We start from the raw sequence: 21,272 nt of genomic DNA on the forward strand, positions 1-21,272 counted from the left end.
TTCACGGCATACTTGGGATGTTTTGTGTGTGAGACATGTTATTCTCAATATTCTGTTGTATCTACATTTCACCCTGAGCGTGCGTGTAGTTCTTTAGCAACGTGTTCACTGCATATTTAAGATAGTTTTGCTTGTGAGCCATGCCCCCCCCCCCCCCCCCCCCAGTCCCATGTATGGACGTGCAGCCTTGTTATCAACATGTTCGTGTGATACGGCCACCCCTACACGGCCTCCACTCATTATTATTACATTATTGTTCAAGTGTAATTATAGTCTAGCATGAGCATGCATGATTCTATTTAATACTCAACAAAAGCTGCTGCTCCTCTCCTATGAGGAAGGACCTCGGGAAGAGTAAAAAAAAACACTCAGAGGTTTTCCTCTTAGGAGGAAGACAAACCTGCTAAAACGGGGTGGGTGAGGAGGGTTATATAAATAACTTTGGATGATGTTTCCTCGCTGAGTTTCCTGCGCAGCTTCTATGTGTCCTGCTGTGGTAAGTGAGGAGATTTCTATTCGAATAGCCTTTAAAAACAAGATTTTTATTTTATATTTATATAGTTCATTTTGGTCGTGTAACCTTGACGGCACCTTCAATTTCAAGACGTATTTAAATAATATGACATTTTTTTTCTACTGTTTTATTTTTTTCAGTCCAGTGCCTTTATCATTAAACTCTAAGTCATCATTTTGTATTTTATTTAAGCTCTTTTTGATATAAAAGAATCGGTCACAAAAGAAATGATATTCATTAGTTTTTTGTTTATTAATTGTGGCCCTATTCTGTGGAAGTTTATTCTAGTGGGTGGTCATTACTAAAAGACATATGGGCTAAAACGTTCATCTTTTAATATTAAATTGTAGCCCTTCATTTGATGGAAAGTACTTTAAAAGTGTATCTGACTGCTAATTACACATCAAGCTGTTTTAAAACCACCTCCTTGTCTCAGTTTCAGATGAAAGCTGTGCAGATAAACCAGTGTTCACTCCATCTGGTGGTGAGGTTTGGTGACCCCCACCCCAGGACGCTTGTGTCAGAAACCAATATGATGAGGAAACCCCCCCCCGTGGGACAGAGGACAAAGATCGGATCCACGATCTCATGGACAGTCGATGGAATACAATTTACAAAGTGAAATACAATGTGAACAGTGATGTATTTCGCGAAATAGAGAATTCTCTGACCAAGTCAAAGGTGACTCATCAAAGCGGCTGCGGGAAAATTCTAACAGTTCTTCTCTGGGGGTCGGTGGGGGCGTCCTTTGGGTGCGTTTGAATGTCATTGGCCTCTCCTCCAAAGTGTCTCCTCCTGGTTCATCTTCTTCACATCCAGGTGTGAATCTGCTGCAGTAAGCTGAAACCTCTCTGTCTCATCTCTCCCTCACATTCCAATGCACTCTATGTAGAAACATTCTGGCTTTATGCCTCAATTCAATTCAATTCATTTTATTTTGTATAGCCCAAAATCGCAAATTACAAATTTGCCTCAGAGGGCTTTACAGTCTGTACACATGCAACATCCTCTGTCCCAAAACCCTCACATCTCAATGAGTGAACATAACGCAGCATACATAGTTTGTCTTCATCTTATAACTAGTACACTTTAATTACAACACAACATGTAAGATCACAGTTCTTCGTGGTTTAACACAGGTTATGTGGTGCAATCCTTTTCCTCACTTGGCTGTCTTGCGTCCAGTTGCTCATCTAATACCTGACAGGAGAAAAAACTCCCCAAAAACCCTCTTTTGGGGGATACAGTTGGGAGAAATCCATAAAGGACGGCAATTAGCTTCCGTCCCCAGGTTTTAACGTTGCATCATGACAGGATGTTAATGTGTACAGTATTTATATGATTTACATGACTATAAATAAGTATTGACTATAATGCATTCACTTCATCGAACATACAAATGTAATATCTACTCTCTAACATCACACAAACTACAATTCTGCACTAAACATTACTACATGTAACACACTTCTCACCGCTAGGTGGTGCGCTTCTACTTTAAATCACTAACGCTGCCGTCAGAGCGACTCACGTAGTGCTCAAATCATTCTGCGACCACAAAACCTGAAATACCCACAGCGTCTCTAGAAGTCCTTCCTGAAGGCTGACTGGTTTCATCTCACTTCTGCTTTGTCACTCCTTCTGGCTCCTCTGCGTTCCTCATTTTGACGGTTTCCACTTTACGCCTCGGTCTCTTTGTCTCTGCACTCTGGACTCAGCAGCTGTTGGTTGCTGTCTTTTTTTTTCTTTTTCTAGGACCGGACATTTTATTTGTCTAAAAAAGACCTACTGGGAACGATGCCTTCCCGTTCACTCGTGGTTTTGATGCTTTCTGTGACGGGGTTTCTGCGGGACGGGCGTGTCTCCTGCTGCGGTGAGAGTTGCGTTGATCTGCTGCGTTTGTGTGTCGTTTGTCGTGTGGAAAAGTAACGGAAAGTGAAAGTAGTTCGTGTAAAGCGGCACTCGTGGCTTTTTTTTTTAAATCACATTGTGATGTTTTTCAAAAATAATCACCTATTAAATATATATGAATATATGTAGCCAAATCCCGGGCGTCGACTGAGAGGGGCGTGTCATCATGAGTGACAGTTTAACAAATAAGTCTGAGGACAAATTCGCACATCCGGGTTCAGTGTTAAAACACAAGCGACACCTCTCTGTGACCGCAGTGATGTAGACAACCAGCTACAACCCCAATGTGCATCATTTTATCATCACGGACTGGTCGGACAAGTTTTGAACCTGAAAGAAAATTTTTGGCCTGGAAAAAAAGGTTTTTAATCTGAAAATATAAAATCTGCAACCGAAAAATATAACACCACCTCCTTGTTTCTGTTTCAGATGAAAGCTGTACAAATAAACCAGTGTTCACTCCACCCAGTCTGGTGGTGAGGTTTGGTGACTCCACCTCAGCCAACTGCTCTGTGTGTGAAGACGCTTGTGTCAGAAACCAATATGATGTGGAAAGCCCCGTGGGACGGATGACAAAGATCGGATCCACGGTCGTATGGACAGTCGATGCACTGACTGAGTGGTCGCCATCTTCCTTGTGCTACTACAGCAATGATGCTGGTCAACAGTGTTGTACCTACCTGCCTGTTACTGTCTACAGTGAGTTAAAACCATCTAAATGAGCCATAAACCATCTCAGGGATTTAGATGTTTGTTTCTAAGTGTGCGTCTGTCTCCACAGAGCCTCCACACAAAGTGTCCGTCAGCGTTAACCACCGTGGGCCGATGATGGAGGGTCATCAGTACACTCTGCAGTGTACAGTAGAGGACGTGGCTCCTGTTAAGAACCTCTTTGTGACCTTCTACAGAGGACAGACAGCACTGGGTCAACCACAGTCCATCATCAGCACAGACGAGGAACCAGAGAAACCAGTGACTCAGAACTTCACTCTGGACATCAACCCGGGTAGAGAAGACGATGGAGCTGAGTTCTGGTGTGAAGCGAAGCTGGAACTGGGACCTGAAGGACCGAAGCTCCCTCCAGTGGAGACATCACAAAAGATCACAGCTACTGTGCACTGTGAGTCTGACCAGAGAACATGGACACACCTCAGCGTGGTCATTATGCTGGTCTGCATTAGGCAATATCTTTAATAGCAGCAATGGGTCACATGACTACCTGTGTGTGGAAAAACCACAGGTAAACTCTCATCAGACTTCACAGTCCTCCTCATCTCTGCAGATGGACACCGTTGCTTTGTTTTGGAGTAGAAGAGTAGAACATCAGAAACTGACAGCATGTATTCAACAACCCTTTTAATGTTCCTATGTTACAGTTATTACATTTTGTGTTTCACCCTCAATCAACAGATAAGCCTCACCTGGAGGCATCATCACCTACAGATCCAATCAAAGTCCAGGAAGGAGAACTTCTACGACTGAACTGCCCGGCTGTTGCGAACCCCCCCCCCCTGTACACCTGGACGCACGGGCTGAAGTCAATCGAAGTCTCTGAAGACGTTCTCGCTATCAACTCCACCACTGTGTCGGATGGGGGGAAGTACACCTGTTCAGTGGTCAACAAGATGGGGAAAGTCACCAGGGAGTTTGACGTGGAGGTTCAGGGTGAGTTTTATCATGCAGGCTTCAGGTGGAGGTTCATTTGGGACTGTTTGAGTATTTGGTTTTGTTCTGACGTTGAATGTTCTCTGTTCCCTTTTTTTCTTCAACCCAACTCTCTGCAGCAAGCTACATAGTGCCCATCATTGTTGTAGTTGTCCTTCTGATCGCCATCTTGGGCCTAGTCGCATACTTCTATTGGTACAAACAGGGTCGGGTGGGACGGTACAACCTGAAGGACGTCTGCTTCCGCTCGCACTCGGCTGTTCCCACTGCGGAATGAGTCACGTGACAATGTGAATGGACCTTTGCTTTGACCGTTTCCTGCCATGACTCTGCTGATGCTGTCTATGAAGAGAACTTGTTTGTTATAAAAGTATTGAAACAAAGAAGCAAGTAAGCCAAGAAATACATATGAAACAATTTTAAACAATCAAACTAAATTGTAACTATTCCGTACATTATTTGGTGCTTATTTGGCGACTTGTGGCTGAAACGTCTTGTGTAGCTGGTGAACTGCTTTGCTTTGTTGTATTTCAGTTGTTTTACTGCAAAGGGTTTTGTGACTCTTTTTAGAGATGTGTTGTAAATAGAAAAACCAGTCAACGCTTGTGACTATGGGTTTGTGTGCTTTATTGATGCGCACTGAAAAAGAGGAATTCATACAAGTGAAAGCTTTATGATGATGCTGCACACTTGAATTTTAATTATGATAAATAAGCTTTGATGTAGTTTTTTTTTTTTTTACAAACGCAAATAAACAATGACTTTGTACAACGAGATGCCAGTCTCTTGTAGTGTTGTTTTATTGCATTTTAAAGTTGTTGCTAATGGAGACACCACACTAAACCACCACAAAAATCAAACATTATGATATTTTTGTTAAGAGCCTTATATTTCAGTTGTCCAATTAAAGAATCTGAACTTGCGGGATATAGTTTTCTTCACCGTCAAATAACTATATACAACTCATAAAATACATTTCTGAAGCAAATATGAAAACTTTTCACCCCAATACATCTATTTTGCACCGATAGTTACTACTTGCTTAAAATAAACTATACTGTATTATATAGCATAATACGGTTATTCTACCCTTTAGTCCCAGTGTTGGGCGCACGGACCGTCTAAAAGAAGTAGTCCAGTAAACGTGCATTTAGTACGTCCTCCACTACTATCATATCAGTCATCCATGTGTCACAAAATAAAAACAAACGGCGCTTCTTGATGACGTCATTGATTGATTCCCAGGCGCGCGGAGCTTGCACTTGATCCTCCTCATTAGCGAGTCGGCTCGTGGCTAAAGAGGGTTGTGGGAAAACCTCCCGCACAGTCGCAGCTGAACGTCTCGGCCAGTTCCCCCCCCCCCCCGCCCCCCCCGCCACACCTGAAACGAGAGGAGAGCCGCGGGGATGAGCACCGGAGCGGGGGTCGACTACAGCGCCTGGGATCACATCTACGTGTCGGACGACGAGGACGTGACGAGCCCGTACGTGGACACGCCGAGCCTGTTCAGAATGAGGCACCGGGTCAGAGGCGGGGGGTAGCCGTGAAGTCCGCAGTGTTTTGACCGCTAGCTTCACCCAGTTCTAGTTTGTGCCGGTAGAAGTGACTTTTAAGCAACCGTAAAAACCGGAACAATCCGTTTCCGGACCGACAGGGTGTTACGCAGCAATCCGTGACCCGTCTGATTCACTCAAGGTGAACGCTGTAGATTGTGTGCAGACGTTGGTGAAGGCGGGCGTTGAAAACGGGGGTTTAAGGTGCAACAGACAATTGACAAAATATGTTTTAAAGTACTCTACAATGACATTGTCTGATAAGTATCAATGCAGTTATGAAAGTTATGTTTTTGAAATTAATAAAACTGCTCGACATGATTGTCCAGATATGCTCATCCGCTGATGAAGACGCTTGAGATGCACTTTAAAGCTTTTTGACTTTGAGTTTAGATTATTCTGCCCAAATGCTCCGTGTCACCCTCAGTTTGTCGGTCTGACAAAATATATATTGTATGAGGAAAATATTGCCTGAAATGAAATTCAATCTGCCAAACTGCGTAAAAAAAATAATTGATGAATAAAATTCCTGCAGGAAGTAGTTGATCTGCTCAGTGCATTGGTGGAGCTCCTTCTGAACGTGAATAATGAGCTTAGCTTAACCAAACGTCTATTTTATTTGTTAAATCTGATACATGTGAAGAGTCAGGGTCCTGTCGGCTGTGGGGAAACTTACGTTTTGAAATGTAAAACCCTTTGAACCACAAATTGAGGTGGAACTAGTCCTTCTGATTCATTGCATTGACTTATATATTTCCTCATGTATTTGAGACCGTTCTCCCACACCAGGCCCTGATTCATTGTTGTTCTTTCTAGTGGATCAATGGTCCTCACGTTGCATAATGTCACTTCTGGGTAATTAGCTCGCTGTTTTTTCTAGTTTTGTTTTGTTTTCCTCCATGTGACTTTCTAGTTTCCCTCCTTGTTTTCCCTCCATCCAGAGTCCAGCATCCGTGCAAAATGTTCCCTATTGATCCCCTTCTCCGTCTAACAGGCCCGGCTGGAGAGAACCCAGGGACGTCGACAGCATCAGCAAGGACGGTTTCAGCAAGGTGAGGCGCCGTCGTCCCGAGACCTCTCAGGGACGTCTGTACCCCGGATCCATCGGTGCGCTTCCTCCACCCTGCTTTCTAGAGCGCGTTCAACATGAAGCCTGCGGCGGAGAAGGGAACGCGGGAGAAGGACGGGCCCTTTGTGGAGAAGTATGCGAAAGAAATCAAACACTTTGGTAGGCTTTTATTCTTATACGCCCCCTTCTTCCTAATGTGACCAGCTTTTTTTTGTTTAATATACAATTATCGAATTATGTACTTCTGCTGCGTTCCTTCAGGTTTGCTGCGGCGCTGGGACGACAGCCAGAAGTACCTCGCTGACAACCCGCACCTGGTGTGCCAAGAGACGGCCCACTGCCTCGTGGCCCTCTGCATCGACTTTGAGATCGACGAGGTGAGCGCGGTGTTTCTTTGTGGGGGGGGGGGTGGGGGACGTCGTCGTCTAAATTGAACCCTAAATCCTTGTGAACTCTGCACGCACTGGTAGAAACGCGGCGTGATGGAGCAGGTGGCTCACCAGGCCATCGTCATGCAGTTCATTCTGGATCTGGCTCGGGCGCTTGAGGTCGACGCGAGAGGCTGCTTCAGACGATTCTTCTCAAAGATCAAGGTCCGCAGTCGCCGACCATCGTTCGTTTAGTCTCTCCCCCCCCCCCCCCCCCCCTCCAAAAGAAGCCAGAGTTTGACTCCCGCGGTCCACGTCAGGCCGCCGAGGCGCCGTACCGGGACGCGTTTCACCGCGAGCTGGAGCTGCTGAAGGGGCGGATCCTCGACTGCACGCGGATCCGCAAGGAGGAGGCCGCGAAGGAGGCGCAGGAGGAAGAGAGGCGGGGGAGGCTCGGCCCGGGGGGGCTGGACCCCGTAGAGGTCTAGGAATCCCTGCCAAAGGTCAAACACACACACACACACACACACGCGGTGCTCTGCACACACACATACACGCTAGCATTAGCCACGCAGCTACGTGTTATCGGTTTGTTCATAACCCGCTTTAATAGAAGGTATTGAGGTACACTTAAAGTTAATTGTTCGTTTACATGGAGTAAAAGTGTGTGATGGAACCACTTCCTACTTTTTCCTTTATTTGTCTTTGAATCCTGTTTCAGAGTCAATACGATTTGAAGTCCTAGATTTGTAGCCTTTGCAGTGATTGTTGGGTCGTTCCGTTGGTAAAAATAAGTCTGCTCAGCAGGTTTGACTCCGGTGAGCTCTGTGTGTGCACTGTGTAAATAAGATTATTTACTTACCCCGAGATTAAACCTATTCCTGCTTCTCTTTATTGAGATGATAAAGAATTTAATTAAGTCGAGTTTTGATCCGAAGTCCTGAAACTTGAATCTGATGCTTTGCGTTTCACGGCTTTTTGACTAATAAACATTTCAGAGCTGCAGTCGACGGTGTTCGTTGGGTCATATCCGATATTTTGTGTTCTTGGTCGCAGGAAATCCAAAAGAGCTTTGATGAGAAGAACATTCCAATGCTGCAGGAAGCCATCGGCAAGATGCGCATGGAGGTGAGCGTGTTTTAATAATGGTGCGTCCAGTGAGTAAAAGCCGTCTAGAGAAGGAGGAGAGGATGTTCACTGATTGGATCAGAGGATGTTCGCTCCATTCTGTGTGTTGAACTGGTGTCGCTCTGCTTCTCCTGACAGGAGGGGAAATACTACCTGCAGAGGTGCATCGACTCTGGACTGTGGGTCCCTGATTCAGTGGGTGGTGGTGATGATGATGATGATTAAGATTCATAAGAGTGAACACTCTGTTAGTTAACAAAGTAACGCTTTAAAAGTATTTAAAAAAGCATGTGATCTTTCCTGTTAGAATCCTCTGATTTGATACAAATAGTTATTCATCTCAAAATAAGACCTTGCAAAAGCTCCCACTCCTTCAGATTTGTTTTGTACATTTTGCACCTAAAACAAATCATCCAAACAATCTGCCTCCGATTTCATTCCTGTGGTAAACAGCGCCACCTTGAGGCCATAAACTGCATCAGAGCCCTGGACCACCTTTGACCACCTAATATTACGCTGTACAAACTATAAAAAGACTAAACTCGATACCAACTTTTGTAATAAAATGGATGTAGGATGTTGTATGTAGAAAGTTGTTTGTAATCATCACGTCGTAGATTCTGTTCCATTGGATTTCATCATAAGCTCAACACGGCGACACTGAATGTCTTATTTAACCTTATTTAAAACCATAATGTTGACATGTCTTTGTTTTCCTCCCTGTAAATCATTTTTACAAAGACTCAGTCCAAGTTTGATAGTTTGCGATCCAAGTTTTATTTTGTATTTAGAGCACAAGTTGCCACTTTGTGTTTGTGCAATAAACCTTTGTGTTGTTCACAAACTGCTCTCATTTGTTAACTCTGACTCATATTCTTCTTCTCTCTCTTTTGCATGATTACTTGCTCCGTCGTATTTAATCTGTGGTTTTTCTTTGTTTGTCGTGAAGTCACTTTAGTGAATAGACAAGTCAGCGTGAGCCCGACGCATAAAAAGCGGCGCCAGGAGCCCAACAGCGCCACCGTCCGGTACCGTGCGGGCGTTACACGTGCACCTGGTGACCAAAAGGGGGGGGGGTCTCTGAGTATCTGATGCCGTTTAACTGGCACCTCGCTGACGACGTCACGTGTGACCAGATTACCGAGAACTCGTCTGCCTCTTGTTCATTTAGCAATAGTCAAATGTCGCGTGCCAGCCGCTCCAATGAGAGGGCTTCCTTCTACTCCTGCGTTCATTGAAACGTCCATAAAGCATTTAATAGGGGGGGGGCAGGATGCAGGGACCCTTTATTGGGATTGTTTTCCTGTTATTTTGGAAGGCTTTGATGGGAAGAAATGACCCCCTATCGAAACAGATAAAAGCAATAAATAAAAGGATCGGGGGGGGGGGCTGTTGTGCGGGATTAATGGACACACTGTGCAGGAGGAGAGAAGGGAGATGGGCTTCTCCACGGGGGGGGGGGGGCACTGGCAGGGGGGAGAGGGAGAGGAGCGGCAGGGAGGGAGGATGCTGAAGACGCGGCTATTCATGAGGACCTGAGCGGTTTCTCTCTCTCTCTTTTTTCTCGTTGGTGACAGTCTGCAGAGAAGCTGAGAGGGGGGAGGGATGGAGGGAGGCAGGGAGGGGGGCGGGGTGGGGGGAGGACAGACGAGTATGAAAAGCAAGACGGGGCCCATCTCGCCATTGATCTTGAGGCGATCAAGGTGAGCGTGTTTTTTTTTTTCATTTTTAAACGCAGCGGCTCGACTGTGCATGTGTGTGTGCGCGCGCGTGTTTGTGTGCGTGTGTGCGCGTGCAGAGGCATGACGGTAGAGCGGTCCTCGTGTGCGCATGGTCTCATTGTGTCCTATGCATATCTTTTTTTATGTATCTGGGTTTTGTGTGAGAACAGCCGGCTGGAGGATGAGCTGCATATTGATGCATCGGTTTTATGTGTGTGTGTGTGTGTGTGTGTGTGTGTGCGTGCGTGCGCGCGCCTGCACTCTCACATTTGTCATTGTCTGTGCAGATATATGTCACTGTGTCACTGAATTTGTTGATTTCTTGTTGTTGTTGCCATTTCTTCTTCACGCCGTGCATCCGTGCAGACTGTTGACGTGAGAATGGCTTTCGCTGAGTGGGTGTGTTCTTCATGACCCCTGGTTAAAAATAAATAAATACATTTTAAAATACAAGTCCTCTCCACCGCTCTGTGTCTGTGGATCCAGCTCGATCGGAAACGCACCGATGTGCCGAATCCGGTCCTAACCACTGTGGAACCAGGTGACCCCGGGTCTCAGCAGTGTTCTGCTCACAATTAGTCACGGCGTTTAGGACCAGCTTCTGCAACGCCACGATGGTCAGCGCGTGTTCCTCAGGGCAGCCCCCTCGCCCCGTTTGGATATAAGTCAGCAACTCCTTCTTCTCTGCTCACTGCATTAGCCTTCATGCTGTCACACAAAAACAAAAACAATGGCCATCCAAATCCAAATAGAGCTTCCGAGCTGGGTGAATGAGTGTGTTTGTGTTTGGGGAAGGGCTCCTTTTTTTTATCTCTGATGATGCACCAGGCGGAAGCAGGAGAGCAGGTTCTGACAGAGAGGGACCAGGAGGGAGAATGAGCTCGTTGACTCTTCACGTCTGCTCTCTTCCAGGAGGAGACGCTGATGGACGGCCCCGTGTCACCGGGAGTTCAGACACGTGGAATCCTCCGCTGAGCCCACCCCACCGAAACACCTGTCCCTGCGCCGGATGTGGATCGGACCGGTCCGGTCCGAGCCGAGAGAGGACCTGAGCTGGTTCCGCGGGGTTGATTCTTGCATTCATGTGGGATCAGGTTCACAACTGGGAAATGTCATGGGAACAGTTATCCAGGTCGGATAAACGTTTAAGGAAACTCGGGGAGAGGCTTTCCTCGGCGGCGGCGTCCCGCTGGCTCGACTGGCCGCAGCAAGACGGCTTGAGGGGGGGGGGCGTGTCTTTTCCCAGAAACCCGTAGTTTACGCTAAAATGGAGTGAGGACGTTCGTCTGGGTTTTATCTTCCCTTTCACGTTTTTGGCGTCTTTTTTTGGAAAACACGAGAACGAGGTACAAAGGTCGCCCGCCTGCGACTGGAACCCCCCCCCCCCCCCCCACCACCCCCCGCGGCGTGAGTCGGCTCCGATGGGGGCCGGTCGCGCCCCGGTCTGACCCCATCCCACCCGGTTTGACCTTGCTGTGACCTCTGACCTCTCCGGTCCTGGCTCTCCATCTGCTCTGCTGCCTGGGTTCCGGAACGCTCCGCCCTGGGGCCCAGAACGAGCCAATCAGGATGAAGAAGAGCCGCAGCGTGCTGTCCGTGACCGCAGAAGAGGTGAGAACACAAAACTCACTCTGTCTGAGCGGTGCGGTCACACTTGACTGTGTCTGTGTGTGTGTGCGTCCGTGCGTGCGTGCGTGCGTGTTTTGTTTTTATGGAACGCCTACCATGACACACACACACACGAGGCTCCCTTTGTTCTTGTTCTCAAGGTCTGTGCACGCACTCAGAAGACAGAGTGGACAGTTTGTCCTCAGCCGCCGTCATTTACATAGTGCGGAGCACTCAGTGAGTCCTTCCCCGCTATGGAAATGAGCCCCATGCTTCACGACGGCTCCATCAGCGATGCTTTAAAGGCTTGTTTTTTTTACACGTGACAACTGTCGGCAAATATCAAAGTTGTCTTCCGCGAGGGCCTCCACGTTTGTGCACGTCGCCGTGGGGTGTTTTGACCGTTCGGAGCGTCTCCCCACATCTGGGTCTGGACGACATCAAACGCAGCACGCGAGCAACACGGCACTGTTGCCTAGCAACTGCTACCATTCTCCTCCCCCCCACCCCCCCCCCCCCCCCCCCCCGCCCCCCCCAGTGTTTAGTTGCTACGGTACTGCAGTGCAGATCAGCCTCCAAGAGCTCGGTCTGTAGAGAGGCCTTATCCCAGACACACACACACACACACACACACACACACACACACACGCATGTAAACACACACAGCTGACTGATGGTCTGTGTTTTTTGTGCAGTCCCTTCTCTCATCACCCCACGTAGCATTTAACCACGGTTTGGCGCCACGTGGTTAAATGACCACCGCACGGACCGACGTGATCATTTGAAGACGCCTCGCCTCTCACTTCCTGTCCCCCCCCCCCCCCCCCCCCCTGCTTCGATCACCTGCCCCTCCCCCCCCCCCCTCCTCTCCCTCCGTCTCACCCCTCCGTCTCACAGGGTAAAGACACAGACATGGCTGGCACAGACATGGCTGGCGAGAAAGCGGAGTCGTCTCGCATCAGCCGATCGTACACGTCGGGCGCCACGCTCGGGGCCGAGCTGCGCAGAGGGAGGAGCAGGAGACTCTCGTCTAGTCTCCAGGTACTCGACAGAAGGGGGGGGGGGGGGGGTCATCAACCTGCATGGGGCCAGCCATCTCCCTCATTGTCAACATTGTATTTAGTGGCCATGCTGTTTGATTCGGCATGTTTTCGTACGTACCGACACAACACCAGCGAGCCTCGTGCTTTTGTGTTGTAGATTTGTTCCCTTCCTTTTGATTTGGGCACATTGGGAAGAAAGAGAGTCTGTGCTTAAAATGCATCACAATACGATGACAAACTGATGTTCACTGTGACACTGTGTGTGATGGGAATGGATCTCTCTCGGTGACACACTGAGCGGCTCCAGAGGGCCGAGAGACGCAACGTAGTCGAGCATTTCGCTTTTTTCTAAATAAATGTTCCTTCTCGTCTGCTGGATGTGTAAACTTTCCCAGATCAAATTAACAAAAGTGACAAGTGACAGCTTGTTTATCGACTGCCCCTAAAAAATGAATTATTATTTCTGTTGCACTTTTTTGCACCATCTTATGGTTGCACCGCAGGACAATAACAAACACACAAACGATCTGATCAAGTATCGATTGCACTGAAAAACCCTGAATGCTCTTCAGCTTGTAACACACACACAGGTGGTGATGAGCGGCGCGTGCACCTGCCTCCCTCTGACTTTCACAGGTGCCCTGCTGGCTCCGCCCACGGGACCGCACGCGCTCACCTGAGGTCCTGAGCAACGTGACGCGGCCGACCACCCTCCCCCTCCGCATCCCGCCGCGCATCTCCATCACACAAGCAGACGCCGACGGGTACACACACACACACACACACACACACACACACATGTTTACTCCCTGCACAGAGCTTCTGCTGGACGCTCACCTGGTCCTCCTCTCGTCTGGCTGCAGGTACGAAGCGGAGAATGGCGTGTCGCCGGGTCACACCCCCCTGGGTTCGCACAGCCCGGGCCTCACCCTGCACACCCCCTTCCCCCCGGGCCAGAGGAGGGAGTCCTTCCTCTACCGCTCCGACTCGGACTACGACATGTCGCCCAAGACGGTGTCACGGAACTCCTCCCTCGCCAGCGAAGGGTGAGGGACTCCAGACCAAAAGAAGGAGCTGGGGAAAGGGGGGGGGGGGGTTAGAGTGTGAATGTTTGCAGTTTAAAAAAACATCTTCTTTTCACCTCCCTCTCAGGCACGCGGGGGAGGACTTCATCGTCACACCTTTTGCTCAGGTGAGAACTCATTGTGTAAAATATTTCATATGAAACCAACCATCAGGATGTTTATATCTCTCTGATTGTTCATTATTATTATTATTATTATGATTATTTAGGTGTTGGCCAGTCTGCGATCAGTGAGGAGCAATTTTACCATTCTTGCCAACGTCTCCACACCACCAATCAAGTCAGTACCAAGTCTTTGTGTCAATGCAGTGCTCGTGTGCTGGTTTCTGTGTAACTAATAATCTAAAACACAGTGTGCAGGGTCTTGAATGAACAAACGTTCGCACCCATCGCCCCCACAATGGGAGAATATCTCCCCAGGTCACTGTGCTTGGATCCAGTCACCTCTCTTGACCCTTTGACCCGTTGCGTGTCCCCAGGAGGTCTCCCCTGGGCGGAGTGTGTGTCAGCCCCAGGGCGTCGCTGTCGGACCAGCAGTACCAGCAGCTGGCCCTGGACACGCTGGAGGAGCTGGACTGGTGCTTGGACCAGCTGGAGACCATCCAGACGCACCGCTCCGTTAGCGAAATGGCCTCCACCAAGGTTTGCGAAAGACAAACCCCCCCCCCCAAAAAAGCACACACCCCCGAGACGAGTACGAACGTCAGTTCTGACTGGAGTCTGCTCTGCTGCAGTTTAAGAGGATGCTGAACAGAGAGCTGTCCCACCTGTCCGAGATGAGTCGCTCCGGCAACCAGGTGTCCGAGTACATCTCCAGCACCTTCATGGGTGAGTGGGACCGCCGTGTCTCTCTTCTCCCGGTCCCCCCCCCCCCCCCATCTCACCTGTTGACCCGCGTGTGCTCGTCCTTGGGAACCTGCAGACAAGCAGAACGACGTGGAGATCCCGTCCCCCACCCTGAAGGAGAAGTCCATGAGTCACATCAGCGGGGTGAGGAAGCTGTCTCACAGCTCCAGCCTCTCCAGCTCCTCCATGCCTCGCTTCGGCGTCAACACGGAGCACGAGGAGGAGCTCGCCAAGGTCTCGTTGTCTTTTCACTCCTTCTCTCTCTCTGACTCACTTCAGAAAAAACAAGATTTGCCAAAACAAGTCGTGTTCAGTTTGTTGTTGTTGTTGTTGTTGTGTCTGGCTAATACGAGATAGAACCTGTAGATCCAGGAGTCTGAAGAAGTCCGTCTCCTGCACTTTTCCTCTTTTAATGACTTACGGCCGAGGCTCAAGTTGCATTGCGACTGAAGTGGGAGTTTTCCTGTGGGACGACGTCCATGTTTTTTAGTGCTTCGAGACAGATTCTCCTCCGCAGGGCCGATTCGCTCATCGTACCCAAACGTCGCCTCCGCATCTTATTCCACAATCCCGTGTCCCAAAGGGTTAATCATGCGTGTAGTACCACGCAAAGCTGCTCAAACGGTGGCTTGTATGTCACGTCTGTCTCTGTGTGGTGTTTGACCAGGAGTTGGAGGATCTGGACAAGTGGAGCTTCAACATATTCAGAGTAGCGGATTTCTCCAACAACAGGCCTCTGAGCTGCATCATGTACACCATCTTCCAGGTAGACAGACAAAGTGTGTGTCTGTGTGTGTGTGTGTGTGTGTGTGTGATGTCCGTGACGCCGTGTCCTCCCTCGTCAGGAGCGAGAGCTGCTGAAGACGTTTCGTATCCCGGTCGAGACCTTCGTCACTTACGTGATGACCCTGGAGGACCATTATCACGAAAACATTCCGTACCACAACAGCCTCCACGCCGCCGACGTGGCCCAGTCCACGCACGTCCTCCTGTCCACGCCGGCCCTCGATGTAGGTTGACTGACACGCGCACACACACGTTTGGGTTCATTTACCCAATAAACAACCGATCAAATCAACATTCGGGGGAGGAACTACTTTTCTCTCGGCTTCTTGTCCTTTCCAGGCGGTCTTCACCGACCTGGAGATCCTCGCCGCTCTGTTCGCCGCGGCGATCCACGACGTGGACCACCCCGGGGTGTCCAATCAGTTCCTCATCAACACCAGTGAGTACCTACACCTACACACACAGACACACACAGACACAAGGTATAACCCCCCCCCCCCCCCCCCGTCTCTCCTCACTGTGTCCCAGACTCCGAGTTGGCCCTCATGTACAACGACGAGTCCGTCTTGGAGAACCACCACCTGGCGGTGGGCTTCAAGCTCGTGCACCAGGAAAACTGCGACATCTTCCAGAACCTCACCAAGCGGCAACGCCAGAGCCTCCGCAAGCTCGTCATCGACATGGTCGGGACCCGCCGCCATCATGCCGCTTACCTAGATCACTTTCGTTTTCTTCTTTTGGATCACATATTATTAATGCGTGTCATGACCTAAGATCTTTCATCACACGTTCCTCGGCTGTGGTTCTCATTTGACAAGAGGTCCGTTTTGGATCTTCTCCACGTCGCAGGTGTTGGCCACAGACATGTCCAAACACATGACCCTGCTGGCTGACCTGAAGACCATGGTGGAGACCAAGAAGGTGACCAGCTCCGGCGTGCTGCTCCTGGACCACTACACGGAACGGATACAGGTAACTCCTCCTCGACTCGACCCCACCCCCCCCCCCCCCCCCCTCTCCCCCTCCCACCCTACACACACACCGACCTGTGTGCGCTCACTGCGTGTTGGTCCTCAGGTGCTGAGGAACATGGTGCACTGCGCCGACCTGAGCAACCCCACCAAGACGCTGGCCATCTACAGGCAGTGGACGGAGAGGATCATGGAGGAGTTCTTCCGGCAGGGCGACAAGGAGCGAGAGCGAGGGATGGAGATCAGCGCCATGTGCGACAAACACACTGCGTCCGTGGAGAAGAGTCAGGTGACGCCCGATCGGTGTTAAACTTGTCATGAAAAGGGTCGAAGCCGTGGTTTGAGAAATATTTAATATTATGTTAAAGTTATTGAAGAAATCGTAATGTTTTATTTCATAAAAAGTTCTGGTATGTCGTAAAATGAATTATTTCATAAGAAACGTATTATTACAAGTCACAGTGTCTCAAATGCAGTATGTCAAGTATGTCATTAAAATACGTCAAAACGTGGGTCGGCCCCCCCAACAGGAAAACGGATTTCTTTTCATAAAAAAAACAAAGTCTGGAAAAGTTTATTTGCTTTTCTCTGTTCAGCTTCTTCTTACAGCTTCTGTACTTTGTTAAAAATAATCTTTTAAGATATTCTGCCAGTTGGATTTCTGTAAGAAAAAGCTTCATTTTCTTTCTCGCCGAGAGTCAGATGAGCAGATTCGTACCACTCCAGTATTTGTACGATAAATCTTTGGGAGTAAACGTTTAATTCAATTTAATTTGTTTAGCCTGTTGTCATGAATCAAAGTTTAAAATCCTCAGTCGTTGGAGAAAACAAAAGAGCAACATCCCAATTCAATGAAAATACAGTCGACAATATCTGAGATAGAAAAACAAGTCCGTGTGACTTAAAGCTATGATGTAACATTCAGTCGTTATGCTAAGCTAACCGGCTGCGGCCTGTAGCTTCATATTCACCCCACACATGAGGGAGGCTTCAGGCTTCTCACCTGATTGAACGTGTTGTTTCTTTCACACCACTCATAACACCTCGGGTGTGATTCTTTACCCCCCCCCCCCCCCAGGTGGGTTTCATCGACTACATCGTCCACCCGCTGTGGGAGACGTGGGCCGACCTGGTGCACCCGGACGCCCAGGAGCTGCTGGACACGCTGGAGGAGAACAGGGAGTGGTACCTGAGCACCATGCCCCAGTCCCCCTCCCCTCCCCCGGACAGACACCTGCAGCACGACCGCTTCCAGTTCGAACTCACCCTGGAGGACCTGGAGCACAACAACCACACCCACCTGCACCGTGACGGGGGGGAGGAGGACGAGGAGGACGAGGAGGACGAGGAGAATCATAACGGCGGACATAACGGAGTCCGAGAGGATGAGGAGGAGGAGGGGGAGGGGGAGGAGACCGGTGAAAAAGAGGAAGATAAGAAGAACGCAGAGGAGGAGAATGGTGATAGGGAGGAGGAGGAGGAGGAGGAGGAGGAGGAGGAAGAGACTGGTGGAGGAGAGGAAAAAGAAGAAGGAGAAGAGGAGGAGAATGCGGAGAAGGAGGAGACCGGTGAAGGTGAGGAGGAAGTCGAGGAGAAGGAAATTGCAGAGGAGGAGGAAGCGACTGGTGGAGGAGAGGAAAAAGTTGAGGAAGAGGAGAACGCAGAGGAGGAGGAGTCTGGTGAACGAGAGGAAAAAGAAGAGGAGGAGGAGGAGGAGGAGGAACATGGGGAGGATCAAGTAGAAGAAGACCTTGAAGAAAAGGCCGATGAAGTGAACGATGCAGCGGAGGAAGAGGAGACTAAAGAAGAGGAGGAAGAGAGTGCGCAACATCAGGAAGGAGATCAACAGCCAGAAGGAGAAGTGGAAGACAAGGATGCAGAAGCTTTGGAAAAGGTAGACGGAGAATTAGAAGGCGAAGAGGAAATCGAAAACGGGGAGGCAGAAGAGGAGGAAAACGAGGAGGGAAGGAAGGAGGAAGGAGGAGGAGAAGATGAAGAGGCGGTAGCAAATACTGAGGAGAACCTACAACCAGAAGAGGGTGAGACGGACGAGATGGGGGAGGAAGCCGAGGAGGAAGTCGGAGAACCAGAACATGTCGAAGAGGAAAAGGGAGAGTTGGAAGAAGTAGAAGAAGACGAGGAGGCGCCTGTTGAGGAAGAAGCTGGAGACGAGGAAGAGGAGGAAGAGGATGAAGAGGCATGTTAGTTGGGCGTAACCTTCCTGACCCCGGAGAACAAAGGCTAACGAGAGGCTTTTAAAAGTATGGAAACGGCGCCTGAAAGAGGCGACGAAAAAGGGCTTCGCAGCTCCGGTCCTCGCCTCTCGCCCCGAAGGCTCCCTTGCAGACGCCAGAGACGAGAGGGACAAGAGGGACAAGTTGACGGAGGGACAGCAAGGAGACGACGTCTTCCCGACCGACCGGCCGGCGGCGAAAAGAGAGACTTTTAGCGTCTTCGCCACCGAGCGTCTGTGCGTCCATCACTGCCGCGGCGGATGAAAAACGGGGGATAAAAGAAGCGCCATCTCGCTTTCACTGTCTTGTTTATTAAGATCTCAACAACCTACGGCTGTTTAGAAAAAAAAATAAAAAATGTCAACTTCCTGTTTGTCAGAAAAGAGAAAAAAAAAAAAAGTCTGGAAAATGTCTGTCGTCTTATATTTATTACAAAAGCGTTCCACTTGTTGACAGGATGCTGAGAAGAACTTTGGGCGCTGGTCTGGGAACAGTTTGACCTCCTCACGTACTGACCTTAAAACGAGGCGGCGCCCTGAAGGCCGACCCGCCGCGTGTCTCCGTGTCTGTTGATGTTTTTGAAAGAAACGCCCCAAACCCCCCCGAAACGGTTTCACCGCCACCGGGACCCGACTCTGATTCCCGGGTGAATTGTGCCAAACTAAACCAGCACCGAGCAACTCGGCCTTCCTCCAAGCGGTGACCTTTGGGGTCACGGGTACATGATGCGTGTGACGGTCTTCCACAAACCTTCCCCCCCCCCCTTTTTTTTCTTCTTTTCTTTCGTTTTTGTAAAAATGTAATTTGGCACTTTATCTAATCCCCCTGTTTCATATGTGTACATAATAAACATGTATTTTAATCTCCCGATGTCATATAATAAATATGATCGATGAAGCTGATGGATGGTTTTTTTTGGGCGAAATTACGAAAAATGTTTTTTTTTTAAAAAGGGATTTTAAAAAACTGTAATTCTTTTTCTACAATTTCTCAAATATTTATTTTTAAGGATTTTACATTGAAAGAAAAGTTATAGTACATGTTAAAAGTAGGGCCGGGACTCGATTAAAAATATTAATCTAATTAATTAGAGGCTTTGTAATTAATTAATCGAAATGAATCACATTTTAATTGCATAAATATTTGACCTGAGAACAGTGAGAAGTAATTTTTTTCACATGGATATTTATTTTTGTTCAACCAATTCCAGCAGACAAGTGTGTTGTGTTGTGGATTCCAGACTGAGAATCTATGAGAATTGAGGTTGGATTCAAAAGCATCAACAGGTGTGTGGTGGAACAGTGCAGGGAGATAGCAGGAAGGCTGAAGTGTGGAGGATCCTCAGTTCAAACCTGCTCTCTCAGATGGAGGGTTTGGTTGCAGTCAGGGCTTCAAACTGTAAACTATGAAACAGTTTTGAGGTTTAGTAAACAATCCCAAGGTCTAATATGAGAAACGGACACAATGAGGCATGTGCTTGAATAGCACAAGGGAACAACTGAAGGGCTGCAGGCTCCAACCTGCTGTCTGAGGTTGTGGGTTCATGCAGACATCACTTCTGCTTTGAAAGAGTTTTGAGGTTTGAGTAGCAGTCTCAAGGTTAAATACGAGAAACAAAGGGTAGGTTAGTGTGTGGTGAAGTAGCACATCGGAAGAGCTGCTGCCACAAGCCTGCACTGCACTTGAAGGTTGTGGGTTCAAGCCCAGTCTTGGGTTTGAGCCTTTGGCTTTACTTCAGGTTTGAGTAGCAATCTCAAGGTTAAATACAACAAACAAAGGGTTAGTTAGTGTGTGGTGAAGTAGCACATCGGAAGAGCTGCTGCCACAAGCCTGCACTGCCTGGCCGCACCTGAAGGTTGTGGGTTCAAGCCCAGATGTGGAAATAGCATTTAAGAGAGTTTTAAAGTTTAACTCACATGCGCAAGGTTAAATAGGAGAATCAAAGTTGGCTAAATGTGACCAGGACTGGTAGTGTAGGGGTGCAAGAAGGAGCCGAAAGCCTCTGTAAGCGCCGCCAGTGGGTTCAAATCCTGCTCCTGCCAAGTCTTGAGCGCACTACCGCGGAGGTAGTTGTGGGGGCATTGTCCCCACTGGTTGTTTCAGAGAAGTGAACCCTGGGGGTTATGCAGAAACACAAGGTGTGTTCCCTTGAGTTATGATGGCATTGTCAAGAATGATGAAGAATCTTTTGAATGATGATGAATTGACTAAATTTGATGTAAATTGCTTTGCTTTTAGCACTTGTTAGCCATGCTACGTAGCCTATAGGGTTCCACCTTTTTGACGGGAGAGAAGGCCGGATGAGTCAGTAAAGATGAGCAGATGTGTCTCATTCAGTGGTCACACTGACATGAAACTTATTACAGCCTCTGAGGGCATTTTTCAAGACAATCACATGTTTGTCTACTTCAGGGCATCCTGTGGACAACCTTAAACTGACAGTCTGGCACAGGGTGTAGATTTGTTTGCCATTTTTAGTGCACCCACCCTCCAATTCTCTGTTACATTCAAAGTCAACTCACTTGTGCCTTTACCAGGATCCTCCAAGATGCACCAATCTGTCTCTGGGGCAATATCCCATTATGATTTTTTATAAATGTCAGTTACCCAAAACTAAAAAAGGATTTAGGAAGAGCCACCATGTCCCTTGAGGGTTGAACCCAGATAAGGTTTAAAGTACAGAAATCTGGGGCATTTGGCATTAGTGACAGGGACGTGTAGGTTGCTCCATCTAAGATCATTCCAGTCATGTCATGGGAAAAAAAATATTG

General features: G+C 48.5%; 3 protein-coding genes across 4 annotated transcripts; all 3 read left to right on the top strand.

The window, feature by feature from the left end:
* The first annotated feature begins 1,606 nt into the window (after positions 1-1,606).
* On the top strand, positions 1,607-4,928 carry LOC119217995 (vascular cell adhesion protein 1-like). Its single transcript, XM_037472111.2, has 5 exons — positions 1,607-2,387; positions 2,855-3,124; positions 3,207-3,545; positions 3,836-4,090; positions 4,210-4,928. Exons 1-5 carry the CDS (start codon positions 2,312-2,314, stop codon positions 4,365-4,367), a joined length of 1,098 nt encoding a protein of 365 aa, XP_037328008.2. The 5' UTR covers positions 1,607-2,311; the 3' UTR covers positions 4,368-4,928.
* Positions 4,929-6,659: 1,731 nt separating this feature from the next.
* On the top strand, positions 6,660-7,908 carry cdc37 (cell division cycle 37 homolog (S. cerevisiae)). Its single transcript, XM_062564507.1, has 5 exons — positions 6,660-6,695; positions 6,778-6,871; positions 6,974-7,089; positions 7,183-7,305; positions 7,401-7,908. The coding sequence occupies exons 2-5, from the start codon at positions 6,790-6,792 to the stop codon at positions 7,566-7,568; spliced, it is 489 nt and encodes a 162-aa protein (XP_062420491.1). The 5' UTR covers positions 6,660-6,695; positions 6,778-6,789; the 3' UTR covers positions 7,569-7,908.
* Positions 7,909-9,831: 1,923 nt separating this feature from the next.
* LOC119217636 (cAMP-specific 3',5'-cyclic phosphodiesterase 4B-like) lies at positions 9,832-19,398 on the top strand. Of its 2 annotated transcripts, XM_062564506.1 has the most exons (17): positions 9,832-9,911; positions 10,384-10,470; positions 10,842-11,540; positions 13,217-13,344; positions 13,444-13,626; positions 13,733-13,772; positions 13,874-13,944; positions 14,144-14,306; positions 14,399-14,492; positions 14,587-14,744; positions 15,178-15,276; positions 15,356-15,520; positions 15,636-15,735; positions 15,825-15,979; positions 16,146-16,268; positions 16,374-16,556; positions 17,346-19,398. In XM_062564506.1, the coding sequence occupies exons 3-17, from the start codon at positions 11,499-11,501 to the stop codon at positions 18,471-18,473; spliced, it is 2,832 nt and encodes a 943-aa protein (XP_062420490.1). In that variant the 5' UTR covers positions 9,832-9,911; positions 10,384-10,470; positions 10,842-11,498; the 3' UTR covers positions 18,474-19,398. The 2 variants fall into 2 exon arrangements, with proteins under 2 accessions (XP_062420490.1, XP_062420489.1); XM_062564505.1 differs by lacking the exon at positions 10,384-10,470.
* The last annotated feature ends 1,874 nt before the right edge of the window (positions 19,399-21,272 follow it).

The sequence above is a fragment of the Pungitius pungitius genome, chromosome 9, assembly GCF_949316345.1.
Source record: "Pungitius pungitius chromosome 9, fPunPun2.1, whole genome shotgun sequence".
Taxonomy (NCBI): Eukaryota; Metazoa; Chordata; class Actinopteri; order Perciformes; family Gasterosteidae; genus Pungitius; species Pungitius pungitius.

Bases quoted from the DNA above. Each gene is read 5' to 3' on its own strand.
- LOC119217995 (XM_037472111.2), top strand. From the start codon at position 2,312: ATGCCTTCCCGTTCACTCGTGGTTTTGATGCTTTCTGTGACGGGGTTT. The intron at 3,546-3,835 runs GTGAGTCTGACC...CTCAATCAACAG, and splicing joins GATCACAGCTACTGTGCACT to ATAAGCCTCACCTGGAGGCA. The intron at 4,091-4,209 runs GTGAGTTTTATC...AACTCTCTGCAG, and splicing joins GTTTGACGTGGAGGTTCAGG to CAAGCTACATAGTGCCCATC.
- cdc37 (XM_062564507.1), top strand. From the start codon at position 6,790: ATGAAGCCTGCGGCGGAGAAGGGAACGCGGGAGAAGGACGGGCCCTTT. The intron at 6,872-6,973 runs GTAGGCTTTTAT...GCGTTCCTTCAG, and splicing joins GAAAGAAATCAAACACTTTG to GTTTGCTGCGGCGCTGGGAC. The intron at 7,090-7,182 runs GTGAGCGCGGTG...ACGCACTGGTAG, and splicing joins TCGACTTTGAGATCGACGAG to AAACGCGGCGTGATGGAGCA.
- LOC119217636 (XM_062564506.1), top strand. From the start codon at position 11,499: ATGAAGAAGAGCCGCAGCGTGCTGTCCGTGACCGCAGAAGAG. The intron at 15,980-16,145 runs GTCGGGACCCGC...TCCACGTCGCAG, and splicing joins GCAAGCTCGTCATCGACATG to GTGTTGGCCACAGACATGTC. The intron at 16,269-16,373 runs GTAACTCCTCCT...GTTGGTCCTCAG, and splicing joins ACTACACGGAACGGATACAG to GTGCTGAGGAACATGGTGCA.